Genomic DNA, 20,149 nt, shown 5'->3' on the forward strand with positions numbered 1-20,149 from the left:
TTATTTATTTATTTTTTTTGTGGTATGCGGGCCTCCCCCTGCTGTGGCCTCCCCCGTCGCGGAGCACAGGCTCCGGACGCGCAGGCCCAGCGGCCACGGCTCACGGGCCCAGCCGCTCCGCGGCACGCGGGATCCTCCCAGACCGGGGCGCGAACCCGGCTCCCCTGCATCGGCAGGCGGACGCGCAACCACCGCGCCACCAGGGAAGCCCCTTTCTATACTTTTAAGGAGCTTTTTTTTTTCCCCCGGCTGTGCCACGCGGAGTCCTAATCACTGGACTGCCAGGGAATTCCCTATAGGGAGCTTTAATATACGGATATTCTGATAGTAAAACAAGCAAGTAAAAAAACCCCAAAGGGAGAATAAAAGCAAATGATGCTCTAAGTTTCGGACTAAGGAAATAAAAGTGAGACGATCACATTTTCCCAATTTTCCCATCTTCCCTTTTCATACATTGGTGCAATTTGTCGCGGGTTCCCAGGTACCTTCACGTATAGTCCTTAGTATGGTTTCCCTCGACCCCATCTCAGATTATACACACAAGGCTGAGTGTCCCGGGCAAGGTCACAGGACGGATGAGTAAGTGCACCAGCCCAGGACGAGAATGCATTATTTTTTTGGCTCCTACGCTGCTGTAACATGTTAGCACAAACTTGGTGGCTCGAAGAACACCCACCATCTCCCAGTTCTGTAGGCTAAAGTCCCACACCTCTCTTATCGGGTGACGCATTCTTGCTGGAGACTGGAGGAGGATCTGTTTCCAGGCCCACTCAGGTTGGCAGAATTCAGGTCCATGTTGTCGTAAAACCGCGGTCCCCGTTTCCTTGCCGGCTGTCAGCCAGGGGTTTCCTCAGCTTCCACATTGCCTGGCTCATGACCCCTTCACCTTCAAAGCCAGCAATGGCAGGTCAATCCCTTCACTTCAAATCTCGCTGACCTCCCCTTCGGCCTCTTCTCTCCTGCTTTGAAGGGCTCAAGTTGGGCCCACCTGGGATGGGCCCAGGATAATCCCCCTACTGTCAGTCAGGTCAGTTGATTCGTAAATTTAATTTAAATCTGAAAAATCCTTCACGGCAGTACCTGGATGAGTGCTTGATTAAATAACCAGGTGTCTCAGTCTGCTCAAGCTGCTGTAACAAAATACCACAGGCTGTGTGGCTTAAGTAACATTTAGTTCTCATGATTCTGGAGGCTGCGAAGTCCAGGATCAGGGTGCCGGCAGATTCAGTGTCTGGTGAGAATGGCAGCCTTCTTGGGGTATCCTCACATAGTGCACTAGACTCTTCCTCTTATGAGGACACTAATCTCATCACGCAGACCCACCCTCAGGACCTCATCTAAACCTAATCACCTCCCAAAGGCCCCACCTCCAAATACTATCACATTGGGTGTTGGGGCTTCAACATGAATTCTAGGGGGACACAAACATTCAGTCCATAGCACCACAGGACAGGAATATGAGGGGCTGGAGGGGCATCTTTAGAATTCTGTCTACCACACAGGTCTCCTGATGTTTCAGCCATGCTGTCACTACTTCTGCATTACTCTGAAAGGCATCATATGTTCTGTCATTCATCTATCTTCCTTTTTTGCTAGAAGTTAGCTACTCCTAAAAATGTATAAGGAAAAGTGACCGTTGGTTTTTTTCACCTGTATCTTCTATGAAATGAAACAGTTTCACTAAGCAAAATGAGTTCGCCCAAAATTCACAAACTTGGTAACATATTAATAAAACGACGTGCAGACTGTGTCTACATAAGTTTTCATCCCATAAATGTATATAACTCTATGAAGAATGTGAAATAAAATAAGGACACTGAAACAGCCTATCAGAAGCTCTAGGTAAAGGTACAAGTTTCTGGCACCATGGCCTCTAGGATCTTTAAAAATACATCTTAATTCTATAACAAAGACCGCCACAAAACTCACAAATTGCAAAACTGAGCAAAGAAATACTTACGTTTAATCACATGGCTGGTAAAAAAAAAATTCTTATTATTTTTCATTTTCAGCAGGGTACGATATTCCAATGGCTTAGGAACTTAGTTAAACAAGGCTGTTAACATGACATAAAAAACTAAAGCCAGTAAAAAGCTTAGAGTCAAAAAGTTTAACTTTATTACAATTGTTTTTAAAGTCAGCTATGATCTTGACAAATATCATGGGTAAGTCTATATAGCAAGTCTCTAATTTCCAAGATAAAAAGGCAATAAATATAGATTCAAACTTCAGCCTAAAAAACAAGAGTCTCAATCTAATTACCTGTGGTGTAGTGTGGTTTCAATATTTTGAATACATGACGCTACAAGAACTCATGCCATAAAGTTATTGCTCGCTGACAACCAACAAACAGCTCTTCACGGACGACAAGTGTGCGGCACCTTCGAGCCTCCATGTGAGTCCCCCACGGGCCTGCTGGCGCTGGGGGACAATCTGAGATGGCACCATGATGGCACTGCTCCTTCTGGTGGGAGGACGGGGACAGGGGCAGGCACTGGAGAAACGCCCACTTAAGCAGACCATAAAGCTGATCTCCCAGTAGCCCAATAAGTGGTCCCGTTTCTTGCAGAGAACAGGACGGTCACCGTGTATCTTTCGGAGCGTGACACGGAGTAGCCGCATCCAGCGCGGAGTGGTCAGCTTCCTGACGAGCTCCGTTCATTCCATCGTGCTGAGCGTCCTCCACCAACTTGGAGTGACCGCTCCAAGCCTTCATTTGCTTCCAGAGCCCGTTCTTCATTGCTTTCAAGTTAGTTTGTCATTAAAATAAGTCTTACAAAATTTTTGCCACAAACGATCATATTATTTCTTCTTATCGGTAACAGATTAATTCTTCATTAACTAAAAGTGTGCAAAGTTTCAAGCCAAGCTCCTTTGTCTTGGTTTAATTCTTGGGTATAGCTGTAAAAAATAATTTTTTAAATATTTACATACTGCACAGACGTGGGAGTATAACACATTTTCAAGAAATATGGGGGGTAGGGACGGGTGCTGATGTCACAGGAAAGAAATTAAACCAAAGAAAGAACTCTCCGCCATGTGAAAAACCCAGAGCTGCCCAAAGATTCATATTTACCAACTGTTGTGCAAAGGACTTTCAGAGGTCACAGGGGTTCCCTCAACAGGGACAACGCCATGGTGCAGTGCTATAAAATCCAGGATGCTCTGAGCATTAACTCCATCTACACAGCCTACTGAACTGTAAATCAAGTCCAACAAGGACCACAAAGGACTAGAGGTGATTTGCAATACGCTATAAGCTCCAATGCTGGGAGCTTCCATTCCAAGGGAAAAGATAAGAGGTTAAAAAGTCTCTATTTCAGCTTTATTCACAATGGACGTCACACGGTGTCATGGGACTTGAGACAATCAGGAACCAAATGCCACAGACTAAAAGTCTACAGATTTGAGCAAGGATAAGGGGGGTTTTTTGTTTTCGGATTTGGTGGTTTTGTGTTTTCCATAACAAGAGGTGGCAAGGGGAGTGTTCATGAAGCCAAGAGCAAGTCAAACTAGTCATTCAACCGGCAAACAAAACAAAAACCCTCCTCCTCCTCCCGCGCCTCCCCTAGACAAAGGGAAAAAAAGGTTTACTGAAAGAAAGTCAAGTCAGACTTCCAGCCAAAACTGAAAAGTTAACTGAGGGATCAATGTTATATCAAGGATTGTTTTTCTCTGTGAGGAAAGATATTTTAGCCAATATAATTTTCTACACTTGTATGTGAGCCTCTGACTAAAACATTTATGCAATTTCCTTTTTTAAAAAAAACCTCAAAAGGAACCCAAAGAAGTTGTGTAGAGGCCACTTCTACCCAGGAAAGATTTCCAAAGAACCGAGAATATGTAAATGTCCGATTAAAATGAAAATCTTCAATCCAGTCCACTGATCACAGAACCTCTGAAAGCCACACAGGAGGCAGAGCACTTGGTCTCTGACCAGCCGCTTCCACACTTGGGAACAAATCATTCTCGCCATGTTTCATTCACCACTGGACCTCTTTGTCAGAAAATTAAAGTTAAGACTCAAATAAGCAGCTACTTCTAAGAGGTAGGGCTTTTCCCAGATAAGAAACTACAAAAAGTAAAAGTGCGTGCCTGTTTGCTCTTGATGTTCGTTAAAGAAGGAAAGTGGCTGCACGCAAGAGATTATGCTTCTCTGGCGCTAAAGACTTTGTAGATGCAAACAGGAGGGCTCGAAAGAGAACTACCTTTACATTTCTACTTTCGTCTGGTAATTGGAAAGATTTTTTTAACGGGCTCCATGGCTTAACTGTTTTTTTCATTTTCACTACTCTTTATCATTTATAGTATGATCACACGAATGAATATTGTCCAAACCCCAAATGCTTATTTAATAGTAAATTTTGCTACCAGGAAGACAGCAGTCAGGATATATGATGTCATTTATACTGCACATCAAACCACAAAGGAGAAGAGTCAGGAGGAGGAGATACAGGCCAAAATCCAAGCTCCAGGTCCCAACACCGGGGTCATTTTAACGAGCTCCACAGAGAGTAATGTCCAGACAGCAGGATGATCCCAGACAGAGCCCTGGTTCGGGGCCTCGAGTGGGACAGAAGCTCTCTGCGGACACAGACCATGTCTGTCTGACAGCTGATGAAAATACGGTGAAAATCTCTCCCATTTGTTGTATATTAGACTCTGTCCAACTACAATAGCCTTTCCCTGAAAATACTCCCCCCACCAAGAATGTCTGCCCACTGACAGCAGTTCCTTCAGACTAATATAGACATGTTATTGGATTACATGTGCTGATATGATTTGATTATTTTCTTGGTTTTTATGAAACTTAAAATCCGACGGTAGAGAAAGAACAAAGAATCTTGTCTCTGGTGTCCTGTTCAAGCTCCCTAGCAGATTCGGAAATCCTGACTTAAACAAACCCAGGGACTTCCCTGGTGGCGCAGTGGTTGAGAATCCGCCTGCCAATGCAGGGCCCTCGTTCGAGCCCTGGTCCGGGAAGATCCCACATGCCGCAGAGCAACTAGGCCCATGCGCCACAACTACTGAGCCTGTGCTCTAGAGCCCGCGAGCCACAGCTACTGAGCCCGCGTGCCACAACGACTGAGCCTGCGCTCTAGAGCCCGCGAGCCACAGCTACTGAAGCTCACGCGCCTAGACCCCGTGCTCCACAACAAGAGAAGCGACCTCAACGAGGTGACCGCGCACTGCAACGAAGAGTAGCCCCCGCTCGCCCCAACTAGAGAAAAGCCCGCACACAGCGACGAAGACCCAATGCAGCCAAAAATAAACAAATAAGTAACATAAAATAGATACACCATTAAAGAAATAAAAATTGTTTTTAAAAAAACATCCTTCGGGCTTCCCTGGTGGCGCGGTGGTTGCGCGTCCGCCTGCCGATGCAGGGGAACCGGGTTCGCGCCCCGGTCTGGGAGGATCCCACATGCCGCGGAGCGGCTGGGCCCGTGAGCCACGGCCGCTGAGCCTGCGCGTCCGGAGCCTGTGCTCCACAACGGGAGAGTCCACGGCAGAGGGAGGCCCGCGTACCGCAAAAAAAAAAAAAAAAAAAAAAAAAAAAACATCCTTCACTTACTCCCAGCAAATTGCGCGGAACGTATCCCTCCTTGTCATTCAGGCGGGCCCACCACCATTCGACCTCATCTTCGTCTTCCCTGCGGATGACGGTCATGCAGTCTCCTTCCTTCATGGGCAGCTCGTCGTCATTCTGAGGTTCATAGTCCCAGAGGGCGTAAATGACCCCTTTGTTCATTATTCCCATCTTCTCCTGAACGCCTGAAAGCACGTAAGATACAGAACAGAATCTATGTAACCCAGAAGATACCACGCTCAGAACCTGTCACTCTACAAAACCAAATGAGAAGAAATGGGGACCTGCTGGAATGGTAGAACGACTACATTAAACACTCAATAAGTAAACTTCCCGGGGCCCGGGGAGCAGAGGAAGGCCAGCCGTGTGGAGGGAACCTGTAAAAGACAAGTTAACATACGCTATCAGCTCTAAACCAGCTCGAAAAGCCAACCAACACCTTATAAGCAGCTCCCAAAACTTCTCTTACTCAGAATACAAAACGATTACAAACCCAGGAATAAAAAAAGAACTGTTCCAGTCTAGGATATTAAAAAAGTTAATGAAACATCTGTCCAATTTTAGCCATTCACTAAGTGTAATGACCAAGGAACTCTGGAATCATCTTTGTTCTTTACCTAAAACTTAAAGCAGACAGAGAAAAATGACCAGAGTGTTGTGCCTATTAAAGTGGTCTCTATCAATTTCCAAATAGGGAAAGATAAAAGAAAAAAAATTATAAAATGTTAGAATACAGAATTATGGCCAGGTATATTAGACAGGATATAAAAGTCCAACTATAGTCAACTCTAAAATGATGAGAATCAGAATTCTAAAAGATATTGAAATCCACAAACTGGGGAAGGAAAAAACATCCCCAAATGTCCACTTCTTACCAGAGTTAATAACAGATTTGCAAATGAACTACGACTTCAGGTTTTACCTTTCTCCATTTATACCTTCCTATCCTATAAGGCGACGCTAATAAAGAGTCACAATCATCAACGGGCAGGCAACACAGGGAAAGGGGAGGAAGAATTAGACAACAACGTCCTGAGCAAGTCAGAGGTCATTATCATTGTCACCTTTTTAGAAAAGCCAGGAAAATACCTGCTTGCCTCTGAACGGCTGGGTTTCTCAACTTACGCGAACGTAAATTATCATGAACTTATTTTTCCTGTGTCAATTAATATTACGTAGCACACACTACCTCTCACTCTGGGCAAAACAAGAAATTAAATCGTTCTTTTCCAAAAGAAGGCTCTACCTATCTAAATGGTCAGTTTTCTACTCATGGGGACAAGTAAATTTCCAACTTTCAAGTTATACTTGATATAACCGTAATTCCACCAAGTTTTAAAGCACGCCAGACTCGTTATCTGTTTGGGATCAGAATGGTGCACTCAACATAACAACTTGAGTCTCATTTCCGGGAAACCATTAGGCATGGAAGACAATTTCTCATTACTTTGCTATTTACCAAACTAAGAGTTATGAATCAACAGTTTTCAAAAGTTTCTGAGGGTCCTAAAAACACGCTCCATCTCACTGGCAGCTTGGGAAATGCAAACGAAAGGCACAGTGAGACAGGATTCCAAATCCACCAAAGGTCAAAGAGAACACAGAGCAAAAGGTACTCTCTGCCTGACGTGCATTCCTGTGACGTGGCTATTCTACTTCTACAGAGACACCAGAAGATGAGGACAAAAATGGCGGCCGAAGCCATGTTTATAATTGAATGCATGAATGAATAAATAAATAAAGGAAATAACCCAACATCTGCCAAAAGTAGAATGGAAGCTATATTGTAGTAGAGTCCCAAAACGGAACAGGAGCACAGTGAAAAAAAAACAACAGCTACATGCAACGGCACAGATGCATCTCAAAAACTACGGTGAATGAAAAAAGCAAGCCACAGAATCACCAGTATGGTTTATTTTATATGAAGGTCAAAAACGGGCAGAACTAAACAATATCAGTTGTAGGATTCATACAGAGGTGATATACCTATTTTTATAAATTCAAGGGGGCAGACACCACACATGTGAGAGGAGCTACATCAGGGCAGGGCCCCTGCTGACGGCAGACAGAGCTAATGTTCTGTTTCCCAAGCTGGATACCTGGATGTTTCACTGTGTTAATCTAGTATCATCATTACTTAAACTGCACATCTATGTCAGAAACGCCTCGGTATCCACGATATATTTCATAAATTTTAAAAATCTCTGATCAGGGCTTCCCTGGTGGCGCAGTGGTTGCGCGTCCGCCTGCCGATGCAGGGGAACCGGGTTCGCGCCCCGGTCCGGGAGGATCCCACATGCCGCGGAGCGGGTGGGCCCGTGAGCCATGGCCACTGAGCATGCACGTCCGGAGCCTGTGCTCTGCAACGGGAGAGGCCACAACAGAGGGAGGCCCGCATACCACAAAAAAAAAAAAAAAAAAAAAAAAAAAAAAAATCTCTGATCAAATGTCCCTAAATGTTTTTTAAAAAAATCATATCCCGTACTTACATATAGCTCAATCGCCAATGTTTAATGTAACAAAATACATATTAATATAACATACTGATTTCAAAATGTGTTCATATGTCAAAATTATTCTTTGATGTAGAGTTCAGAACATAAACAGAGAGTGATCATAAATATCAATGATAAAAACTAAAAGCTGAGAGATGAAGAAGAGAACCTGTGGTCTGTGATTCCCCCTCTGAACCCTCTCCCTTCTCTCTGAAAGCCTGAAAACAGGCCTAGTGAGACTCGGAAAACAGTCAAACAGAGAAGCCGTTTCACCTCAGGCATCTTTCCATGCCTGATGCTTGAGTGGTCTGGGGTCCTGGGACCTACCTCCTCATTTGCCTCTGTCTTTTCCCCTTCTCCATTTCTCTCAAGCCAGACTAAAAAGAAACATTAACCTCAACTTCTAAGACTTGTAAATAAAAAAAATTTTTCCTTGTAAATAACAGTGCCAATCAACATATATCCGTCTAAAACCTCAAGTCCTTTTTCTCTAGGGACAGAGCTGACGGGATGCATCAGAATCATAAACTCAAAACCAAGAGAACAAAAGAGTCAAAAAAATCAGTTCTAAAATACGGTGTTGCCTTTCTTTTCCTCTGCGACAAGTTTGATTTAGCAGGAAAACTTGGATCTGTGGATTCTTATTCCAACCCTGCATTTCTCTTGATCATCTTGCAGGGGGGTTGTGTTTACTTATTTGCACAGATACAGCATCACTCGCTAAGTACTGAAGTCTTACTAGAGGATCTTTCGATGGTCAAAAGCTATTAACCCCGCTAGGTCCAAGGCTGCATCACTGTCTTTTGTCTTTGAAGATGTCCCTGATAACAGCCGCTTCTAGGCACACACAAAAGCCGCATTCATGTCTGTGATCGAGGCTGCCCTATCTTCAATGCCCAGGACTATGTACAATACAAAATGCTTTCCCAAATAATAAAAACCCTTTGGAACGATCCCCTAGAGATAAAGGATAAATGAACGCAGTAATCAGTGTGCATAAATCGAATTGTTCCGTACCGTAAAGAAACTGCGAGCACTGGGTGTAGCCTTCCTCCGTTTCCTCGCATTTATCAGCAGCCGTCTGCATGTCACTGTAGGTCATGGCAAACACAGCGGCTCCGGACTCCACCAAAAACTTACACACCTGGACGCTGTTACAGGAGGCAGCGCAATGCAGCGGGGTCCTGCGGACGAGGGCACGGCAAGGGCTGGGGGTGACACCTGCTGCAACATGGCATCCGCAGGGAGAGCTCTCCAGCCTGTCACCCACCAGGACCTTTCTCCTGAAAACCGCTCTCACCGATTTTAAAAAATGAGTTAAACATAGATGCTTGAGCCCATCCGAGAATTCCAGCCACGAAGAAAAATGTCGGGACGGCACTGGGGCCAGGGCAGCACCGTGGGTGAGAGGGATCAAGGACATGAGTGAACGGACATGCAGTTTGTATACTGATCTAAAGCAGGATAGAATATATTTAGTTCCACGTTCTGGAGCATCCAGCCTGATTATTTCCGCCAGGATGGAGGACATAACGTCATTAAATAATAGGCCTCCCCTCAAAACACGTGCCTGTAAATGTCCCTTTATCACCACCAATTTTGAAGGAATTAAGTTGCACATAAAGAACTACCTTTACCCAATATTTTTTTAATCCTAATTCAATTTTAATTGGAAAAAAAATTGCCAATTCAATTCAGACCAGAAAAATGACTGGAAAATACACATTTCAATCTATATTAGCAACTGGTTAGCGGGAACTTAGGAATACCATGACGAAGAATCTTCCCCACCATCTCAAATGTTTTATAATATATTATAAATGACTCCAGATTCATGGTAAAGGTGGAAGAGCCGGGACCACTGCCCAAACTCAGAAGATGGGCTGGAGGATGTTAATCAAGCCCTGAAGTACATGAGATTTCTTTACCCTTTTCTTCCCTCCCCTTTTCATGTTATTCCACTTGGGTCTTTCACAAAAGAAATTTATTTCCCACCCCCCCCCTCCCAAACACTATCACTAATAATTTGGTGAATATTACTACAGACTTTTTAACTGCATGGCTTTTTAATTTTTTTAATAGTAAAAAATTATACATAATCTGAACTCCCAGTATTAGGAAACAAAGACATCGTGACACATTAAGAATTTGTTCTGCTTATGTTGTAAAGGTAAACTAAAAAAGTAGGCATAAAAAAAGGCAAATACTGTTTGTTATCACTTATATGTAGAATCTGAAAAATAAAACAAATGAATGAAGAGAACAAAACATGCAGACTCACAGACGCAGAGAACAAATCAGCGGTTACCAGTGGGGAAAGCCAAGCGAGGAAGAGATCAAGACAGTGATCGGGGACTAAGAGGTACAAACTATTATGTATAAAATAAATAAGCTACAAGGATATTTTGTACAGCACAGGGAATTTAGCCGATATTTTAATAACTTTAAATGGAGTATAATCTATAAAAATTTTGACCCTGTGTTATACACCTGAAACTAGTATATTGTAACTCACCTATACCTCAGTTAAAAAAAAAACCTAGAGAGCTAAACTAAAAAAAATATATAGGCATAAAAAATTATATATATACATATACATAAATGAGCTTGAAGGAAATACATTAAAATATTGATGGTGTTTACTTCTAGATTGTAGGATGCAAATGGCTTGTTTTCCTCTAATTTCTCTATTTTGTACGTTTTCCACAATGGGCTCACATTACTTTTATAAATACAATTTTTTTAAAGTACAACCAAAAATGCTTCTCCAAGAATTATTTATAACAAACAAAGAATTGGAAAGCAATCTAAACGTCTAGCAAGAAGGAGACAGCCACAATGAATGAGTCACAGCCATGTGGTAAGAGATGAGGCTTTTTCAAATCTATGCATATGGGTGTCTGCAACTTTTATGTGTATACATGTAAATTTGATATTATAATTATTTCCATATTGAGAGAATACAGGCTATAAAATTAAAATACTTGAGTAAACATAGTGTGATTATAACTTAAAAAATTTTTTTCATATAGAAAGAAGTAAATCTTTCCTAGGAATCATTATTAATCATTAAATCATAATTTAACTAATAATCATAATCATTAAATCATTATCCTAGGAATAATAATATTCATCATTTACAATAATATCTCCTGGGTTTTAGCCACACACCAGTTCCACCAGATGCTCCATGAAAAATGGATTCCACAGTCAAAAATATTGGGAGAAGTTTACAAATTATAATCCTCTCTTAGACACACAGTAGTTTCAGGGAGGTGGGGGGACCCTGCTTAAATCAGCATTTCTCATGTTCACTGAAGCATGCCAATGAACTGTGTACCACTTTGGGACATTTCTTATTTTTATTATTTAACTACTAAACTTCTGAAACTCCATCTGGGGAATTCCCTGGCGGTCCAGTGGTTAGGACTGTCAACTCTCACTGCCAAGGGCCCAAGTTCAATTACTGGTCGGGGAACTATGATCCCATAAGCCATGCAGTGCGGCCGAAGAAAAATTTTTTATATAAAAAAAATAAAATAAAACTCTATCTGCTTCCAGAACGGGAGTGAGATGACTATTACATGAAGGCATATTAATTCCTTAAAAATGTCTCCCACGTCTCTCCTTCTAGATTAAGCAGCGTGAGGACACGCACTGACATACTTCTTCCCTTCTAACAGCGTCTACAACACTGCTCACTCGTTGCCCACGCAGCAGATACAACTGAAGCCTGAGTGGAGTTTAAAAGAAAATCTTACCATCCATCACTGTCAGCAGCATTGACATTTACACCAAACTGTACCAGGAATTTAACAATTTCTGTGTGTCCTGCACACACGGCGTTGTGAAGAGCTGTGATACCTTCATCATTAGGCAGGCTTGGGTCATCAACCTGTAACATCAATAAGAAGAAGGGTGATCATCACTCAAATTTTTTGTCACCTTAACTGTCAACTATTAACTGGCTCTAGGATCAAGAGAATTGAAAGAGACTCTTGTAGTCTTTTTTTTTTAAACATAATTAAAACCTGCAGGACCCAAGAAAACTATACCAAGAACAGTTCTAGAAATACAACATTAAGTAGGCACTCCCTATAAAAAGGTTTTTAAAAACTGAAGAAGTCCCAGAAACTATATATCCTTACAGTCATTTTTGTTTATTTATCCTCCAACTTCCCACCACAGATTAGCATCTAAGGAGAAGTCACATTTGCCATGGAAGGGAAGAAAGGTCAACTAAAAATATTTTAAATAGCAGGTTTCTGAAAGGTAGGGACCACATCTGTAATTTAACACTGCAGAGTACAAATCCATACTTGAGCAACTTTTAAAGGAGGGTCAGGATGTCCCTAAGGAAAGTACCCCCAGTGAATAACTGAACTTCCACACTATTTGTTGAAAGTGTTACAGCCACACCTTTAAAACAGAGAAGCTGGGTTTGGAGCAAGCTCAAGAGTTCCTCTCAACAACCCCACCTCTCAAAAGAGAAAACAATGCAAAAGTACAGTTTCCCTACAGTAGCCTTCTGATTAGAGCTTTAAAACAAAATACAAGGTGGTATATAAGAAATGTACTAATTCAATCGTACCTCATATATAATTCTCTGTACCAGGTCAAATTCTCCCTCCAAAGAGGAATCTAGAAGTAAAGCAAGGGGGTTGAATTTCACCCTCATTCCATGAGCTATCCGCTCTGAACCAGTTTTACGCAAGTTTGTCCTTTTGCCCTGCAAAAGAAATAAATGCACGGAAGGTTAAGGATCCCGGTCTAAGCAAGAGACCAAAAAACAACAAAAAGGGAGGAATAATACCTCAGCTGAGATAGTAAAAGGAACTTTGAAAATACATATATATATATATTTAGCGCTTAATGAATAAACCCACGTAACTAAGTGGGAAGAACCTAACTCTTTAAAGCCTAGTGAAAACTACATTTGGGTAACACGCGCTAAGAGTATAATCTGCAGTTGGAAGTAGGCTGGTTCTCCATCAAGGATCAAAATTAGCCAAGATTGGTCTTTAATTACCTAACACAGTAGCACTAACCCCACATTATTAAACTGGGCAAGAGCACAAACTGAGAATTGTGAGAGCTGACATTTATTGAATGATTATTCATTTATTCCTCTCGAAAACCCTATTATCCCATTTTACAGATAAGGAAGTTGAGGCACACAGCCAGAAAACATCAGAGCTGGCATTCAAATCCAAGGAATCTGGCTTCTTCAAAGCCCCTCCTTTTAACCATATCCAACATAATGCCTCCAGGGGGAAGGGGAGTGGAGCATATTATGAAGGTAAAAAATAAAGATTATTAGTCTGTCTTAGACATACCAGGGAGGAATCCTACAAGTCTTAAAATGCTATCACTATTTTATATTTAAAAATTTAACTGTACTCCAAGACACATGGGTAAATTAACCATCTGTTCTACATTTTAATACGTCAGGCTTGAAAAAAATAAGGCAAATGTTAAAACTAGATCTAACATCCTATAAGATAGGTTTCTTAAACACAACCAACGGAGTGGAAACATTTCCTAGGGTATGATATGCTGCACATACTTCTCTTTATTTTATTTCAGATGTGGAAAACTACTGAGTTTTGAAAAACGTTAAGTAGCAATGAATATACTTCATAAGTGTACAATGGCTAAAATGTTTCTGTCTCTTGAAAAAAAGAAAACGAGAGTAAATATTACATGGCTGAGATAATACAACTCATAAACAGTACAATCATACCCACTTTCAAACAACAGTACAAGATGGTGGTTTCTATTTTACTTGAACCAAGAAGGAAAAAGTTTATAGATCACTCTCCCAGGAAGAGAATAACAGAATCTCGCATGTTTAACTCAAAGAGAATCACGCCTCAGGACGGAGAAGCAAAGAATTGTTAAAAAAGTGTTAACCTCTATTTTAAAATTTCGTTCACTAGAATTCAATGTTCACCATATAGAATTTTTAAACAAATGTCGACTGTAAACTAGTAGTTGAGGCAACTTTGGATAATCATTATCTTTGACTTCTACCACATCTAAAAGATGTAATAAGGGATCAAACATATAAAGCACTTAAAAAAAAATCCTTACAATATGCTATCGTGCTTTTGCCCAGGTTTTAAAAATTCATAGCTTGGCATCCTACTGAAACAAAACGACTTCAAACTAAACTCTGAAAAAACCAACTTTAAAGACATTTTGGGATTCTGATCTTCTCTCACCTATTTCAAAGTGACATAACAAACTTCCAAAGAAAAGCTCAATATTTGGAAGGAGTGCAGAAGACACGCCCAAGTCAAAACATACAAAAGCTCTAGAATAACTTAGCGTCATCCAAAACCTATGGGACGCGGCACAAGCAGTTCTAAGAGGGACGTTTACGGTGATACAAACTTACCTCAGGAAACAAGAAAAACCTCAAACAACCTAACCTTATAGCTAAAGCAGCTAGAGAAGGAGAAATAAACAAAACCCAAAGTTAGCAGAAGAAAAGAAATCATAAAGATCAGAGCAGAAATCAATGAACTAGAGATGGAGAAAACAACACAAAAGATCAATGAAACTAAAAGCTGGCTCTTTGAAAAGATAAGCAAAATTGATACACCTTTAGCCAGACTCATCAAGAAAAAAAGGGAGAGGGCCCAAATCAACAAAATTAGAAATGAAAAAAGAGAAGTTACAACCGACACCGCAGAAATACAAAGGACCATAAGAGACTACTACAGGCAACTACGTGCCAATAAAATGACTGTCCACACTAGAAGAAATGGACCAATTCTTAGAAAGGTACACTCTTCCAAGACTGAACCAGGAAGAGATAGAAAATATGAACGGACCAATTACAAGTACTGAAATAGAGTAACTTAATGTCAGAGCACAGGGAAACCTGAGGCATCGCCATGATACCCAGAGACTTCAAACCCGGCTGAAGGAGAGGAAGAGGCTAAAGAGGGTCCACCCCACTCGCTGCTCAGTTACCTCCCCCAGCCCCCAGTGCATCCAGAACCCTTCCAATTTTATCAGCATTGGAAGTTTGAGGTTCCACCTAAATATGACACTGAAAATAAATTTCACTGCTAGAAAAAGAAAAGTTTGAAAGAGTGATATCACCAATGAGAGAAGTTAAACCATCTGCCCGATTTCACAGCGTTAAACTAGTGATCGAAACTCCCAAATCCAGGTCTTTTCATTCCCAGCGTTGCCTTCCATAATATGTGACACCAGCTAAAGAAACAGCAAACATGGTGTTTATAGGTATAAGAGCAAAACTTTGTCTCCTTCATAAAGAAAGGGGTTCTTCCCCCCAAATTAAAATGGTTGTGATGCTGAATATATTGCGTTTTGATAACATTTATAAGATCCACTCTGTGCCAAGGGAACTGTAAAATAAAGGGCAAGCTGTAGAACACATTTGCTACAAAAGGCAGTTTAAACACAGACCATCTTTTGTGAATGGCCGGCTGTAAGTACTCACTGGTGTTTCACTGAGTAGTGACAACGAGCCACCTAGAAAGCTGTGACCAGACAAAAGGTTTCTGCAGTGACCACAAGACACCACAGTACTTACAGGAGGCAGAGAAACCTGCCCAGTGATCTCAGGCGGACGCAGGCTCACAGGGTCTTCTCCTGGGCCTTCTGGTTCCCCAGAAGGGTACGGCGGGGGTGGGTAGGGGGGGTACTCCTCGAGGTACACTTCAAGCAGAGGGGGAGCCTCTGGGTTTGGCTCTTCCACGTTGTCCTGGAAACTTGGACTGCTGTCTGGGACTCCTTCAGGCTCATACTCAAGGCCCGGAGAAGGAGCGGGCAGGCCACCGCTCTCTGTACTGGCGCTCCCTGCTTCCCCCGGGGACACCGGCTCGGGGGCCACAGGGAGCGCCTCCTTCTCTGGCTCCACGTGCACATATGGATTCTGGATCTCCATCGGGCTTTCCGGGCTGGCAGTCCCAGAAGTGGACTTGGATGGGTGTGCCGGGACGGAGATGGTCTCCATGGCGGCGATGGTGGTCCTCTGATACAGAAGTTTCTGAATATTCGGCCCATTAGGACCCTCTGGCTCTGTAATAGAGCTGCGTTTCTTTAGCGGCCGTGGTGCGTTCGACAGTTTCTTTCGCAGGGCTTCTAGGTCAGCATCGCTCTGGTTTCGGTAAGGATTAGATAAGAAAGGCAGTAATTTGGTTGGGCTCAGTGGCCTAGGAATTCTTTCGTTTTCATGGGTCTCCTGAGCTGAAGAAATGGGCTCTGCGTCAGGTTCCGGGCTGCCAGGTTTGCCCTGGGTATTGGAATAAATGTTCTCTGGGAGCTGCTGTGGGTTCTGGGCAGTAGGAATCACAGGCTTGCCATAAACTAATTGGAAATGGAAAGAAAAAGCCCTGATTAGTATTAATTAAACAAAACGAGCAAATAGCAGACATAGCTGACAATAATTAAAGCCCCTTTTAATTTCATAGTTATTACACAATACCCTTCAATACAACTAGTTTTTAAAAATAACAAACGACAAAGCAAGGTTTCCATTGTTGCATAATAAACTTATTACAGAATCAAAACCCTCATTGATTGTAAAGAGGTACCATTATTTTATGTACCAATATGAAAGAAAATGCTGTCAATTATAATTGTGAGAAATCACAGACCGTAGTATCCAAATTTAAAATGTCAAAATGTAAAAATAAAAATAAAAATAAATAAATAAAATGTCAAAATGTGAAGAATTTAGAATCAGTGAAAACTGGTGATCCTTTCACGTGTCCAGATTAAAACTAAACATGCACTATCCCATCTTTCACAATTTTCAAAAGGAAATCAATGTGAGAAATCATTTGGCTTACAAAATTATTAATAACCACTTCTGTTTACCAAAACTATTCTCCTTAAACATTCTGATTACATCATCATTATCTAATTCCCCAATTATTATATTAGCAGTTTTCACCAGACTCATGAAAAAGAGTAAGATGTAGCATATATACTAATTCTCTGCTGTGTAATTACTTTCATGACATTTTGGGCCACAATTACATGCTTATTTCATAACTAGAAAGCCATTTTCATTCCATTAAAACATAGTGAATTTTATTCCAGTCCCATAAAGTAATGACTCTTAGAAAGAACCCAACAAGTTACCAAATTATGTATGTTGAACACAAAGTAATCTTTTTGTGTTTTATATTTAAGTAGTAACTGTGTCCTCATTAGAACAACTTAAAATATAGTAGAGAACATTAAAAAAAAAAATACATATACAGAGGCAGTTGTCTAACCCTCTATGCACCAGGGACATCTGGTCAGACCTAGAGTGAAGACACATCCCCCCGCGCAGCGATCCCCTGCAGGCGCTTTTTCCCACTCACCCAGGAGCTCGGCCGTGAGCAGGAAACAAACGCACACAGGAAATTCAACACAGAAGGCTATGTCATCGCTATAGGTTTCATTCATCAATTTTCAGATTTATTTCATTTTACTCACATTTCATTTTATTCACCTACCGTCTTCAGCTACTACAATAGCCGACATTTAGCACAAACTCTTTTAAACTCCCCATGAAGAACAGAAGCCATAATGAAACAAATCTCTTAGGACAAAAGCAGCAGTCAGAAGAGGTACAAGTCACTGTGCTGTTTACTGATCGATGGCAGCTGTGGTGTAGGATGGAAACACATCCACGCAGGTGAAGATGAGACCAAGAATCTTACCGCTCGGAAAGTGGGGCCCTCGGGAGTGGGACTTGGTCAACGCGCTCTGCACGGCCTGCTGGAAGTTTTTGCCGGGAGCCTGGTGCTGGGTATACATGGAGTATATGGAGCTGGCAGCCACGGTCTGGGGTTTTCTGAAGGGCGGAAGGAGGGTATCCTTGGAAGGCTGAGGCGTGAAGGGCCGGACAGCAGCAGCAGGGGGACTTTCTTGCTTAGAACCTGGAGGAAGGGTCTGGTCTGCCTGGCCAACTGAAGGCATGCTGGCAGCCAGCAGGACCCTCTGCTGCTGCCCTGCTGGTTTGGGTTTGTTTCCCATGGATGCAACAGCCGCTGACAACTGCTGAGGGTTTCCGTCTGGCTTAATGTCTGAGGGCGACTGATTCGTTTGTCCAAAATAAGGCAAATTAATCTGTTTTGGTTTTGATGGAACAGGAGGTGGTACCTTAGCTACATTCTTATTTGCAGCCTGTAAACACACACAACAGCCAATTAAAATACTGTGTAACTGGGTATACAGGATGTTCTAGACAACCTAAACTTCACAAATGTTAAGTACAGACTGAAAAGACTAGCTCTACATTTAAAAATCATTAAGAACTTTTAAATCTCTGAACTAAATCACACGTAAAAGGGACTTCAGTAATGCAATACAACTCCTGCCCCGTACGATTTCCTCCGCATTGCCCCTTCCTATTTGGGCAACTATAAGTGGCCACTTGAAAACTTTTAACTGGCATTTTACATATTCACAGATAGCACCAATAACTGAAAACCATTCTCGTTCGTCGGAACTTCACGCAATCTCGGCCACGTGGTTAAAAAAAACTCCTCGCTTGGAGCATGCAGCCATAGACTGGTTATCAAAGGTTGGGATACTAACAGTTATGGAAGATTCATCATCAGATTGCTTCACATAACCTAAGCTCCAAATTTTGAAGCAACAAGGTAACTGAGCAGCACACATACAATGTTCTTCAATGCACCAGTATTTTTTTAGAGAATCATACAAAATATGACCCAGAAGCAAGCATGTTAGTCATGTTCCAGTACAATGTGAAATCACGAATATACTCAAGCAACAGAATTTAAAATAACAGCATGCTGTTGTATTTTCTAATCTTCCAGATAGATTTTGTTTTTTTCTCTCCCTTACATAATACTTTCTCTCTTCTAAAAAAAAAAAAAAAAAAGTATATAGAATTACTATTAAATCTTAAAACTGGGATATTCTCAAGTACCTGAGCATCCCGCAAGATGTCTTCACTGCTCTGGTTCTTCCTCAGGGTACCAAAGGCGGGTGGGGCAGCAGACTGGTCCACGGTGTCAAACATTGAAAAGGGACGCACTTTCTTCTCCTTCTCCCTCAGCGGAACCTCCCCATCATCAGCTGAAGAAGACAGGAGAAAAAAAGAATCACGCTGATAATCAAACTGCTTGTAATAAAATTTCTGATTCACACGTTTCTCTCTCCTCAAACGTATACCCACTAAACGCTCTTCTATTTTTAAATTAAGTTGATTAAAGGATAACCCAACACTACAATGCTAGTACCTTAATTCCCTGGCTAAATGAAGCTGTTCTGGAAATAAACACAGTCCCTGGTCTTAACACACTAGAAAATAAGCTATCTAAAAAAGGATACACAGAACCTTTAGATGGCCAAGAGAGAATATTCAGGAACAGCACACGTAAACCTCACCTTGGTCTGGAACGTTCCCAGAGCTTTTGGACACAGAAGCAGAGGCCTGTTGGCTCGAGAAAAGATCTGCATTCGGAGGAGTCCAATCAGGGCCAAGCAGATGGATTTTAGAGCCTAGAACACAGAAAAGCAACTGCAATAACCTGGCATTCTAAGGAGATGTTTAATGGTTCACTTTACTGCTAAGAAGTTAAATCTCTAAAAATGGGTTTAAATCTCAGACTCACAAAAACCCCAGTAAACTTACTTAGAAAACATCAGATTTTTTACCTGTAATTTAAGAGTGTTCCTGCTGACTCAAACAAATTGATCGCGACCAACAGGAAGTCCGTTTGAAGCAGCAAGGATGCATTACCGCTCACCAGGTAAGAAACGCCACCATCCCACCCAGAGAACGACGGTCTCCAATCTAGCAGACCAAGGGCTCTCTGTTGTGTCTTACATAACCACCGCAAGTGATGCACACACAACAAAAGCAAGAACACGGACTTCCAGCCCATGACTCTGACCACAGTCTTGGGTAAATCAGAGTATTCAGGTTTTTTCTACACTGGCGTTTAAGTTTCAAAGCCAGAGCTTTTATTTTTCCTTAAAAAAACTAAACTAACTCTTTCTACAAGAAAACCCAGACTATGCAGCACTACTGTTTCACAGTGGTAATTACTGCAAA

The 20,149-nt window shown here is 41.8% G+C and overlaps 1 protein-coding gene across 2 annotated transcripts in view; it reads right to left on the minus strand.

Annotated features, from left to right (window-relative positions):
- Positions 1 to 25: 25 nt before the first annotated feature.
- The window catches only part of TP53BP2 (tumor protein p53 binding protein 2), a 63,855-nt gene continuing 43,731 nt past the window's right edge, over positions 26 to 20,149 (minus strand). For both annotated transcript variants that reach the window (XM_007109727.4, XM_055084045.1), the window contains exons 10-18: positions 19,480 to 19,593; positions 19,019 to 19,167; positions 17,781 to 18,246; positions 15,656 to 16,431; positions 12,677 to 12,814; positions 11,847 to 11,980; positions 9,103 to 9,269; positions 5,576 to 5,775; positions 26 to 2,901 (exon numbers count right to left, since the gene is read on the minus strand). In XM_007109727.4, coding sequence (XP_007109789.1) covers positions 2,860 to 2,901; positions 5,576 to 5,775; positions 9,103 to 9,269; positions 11,847 to 11,980; positions 12,677 to 12,814; positions 15,656 to 16,431; positions 17,781 to 18,246; positions 19,019 to 19,167; positions 19,480 to 19,593 — 2,186 coding nt within the window. In that variant the 3' untranslated portion in view covers positions 26 to 2,859. The remainder of the gene's footprint in view (positions 2,902 to 5,575; positions 5,776 to 9,102; positions 9,270 to 11,846; positions 11,981 to 12,676; positions 12,815 to 15,655; positions 16,432 to 17,780; positions 18,247 to 19,018; positions 19,168 to 19,479; positions 19,594 to 20,149) is intronic.

The sequence above is a fragment of the Physeter macrocephalus genome, chromosome 4 (genome assembly GCF_002837175.3).
Source record: "Physeter macrocephalus isolate SW-GA chromosome 4, ASM283717v5, whole genome shotgun sequence".
NCBI classification, from domain to species: domain Eukaryota; kingdom Metazoa; phylum Chordata; class Mammalia; order Artiodactyla; family Physeteridae; genus Physeter; species Physeter macrocephalus.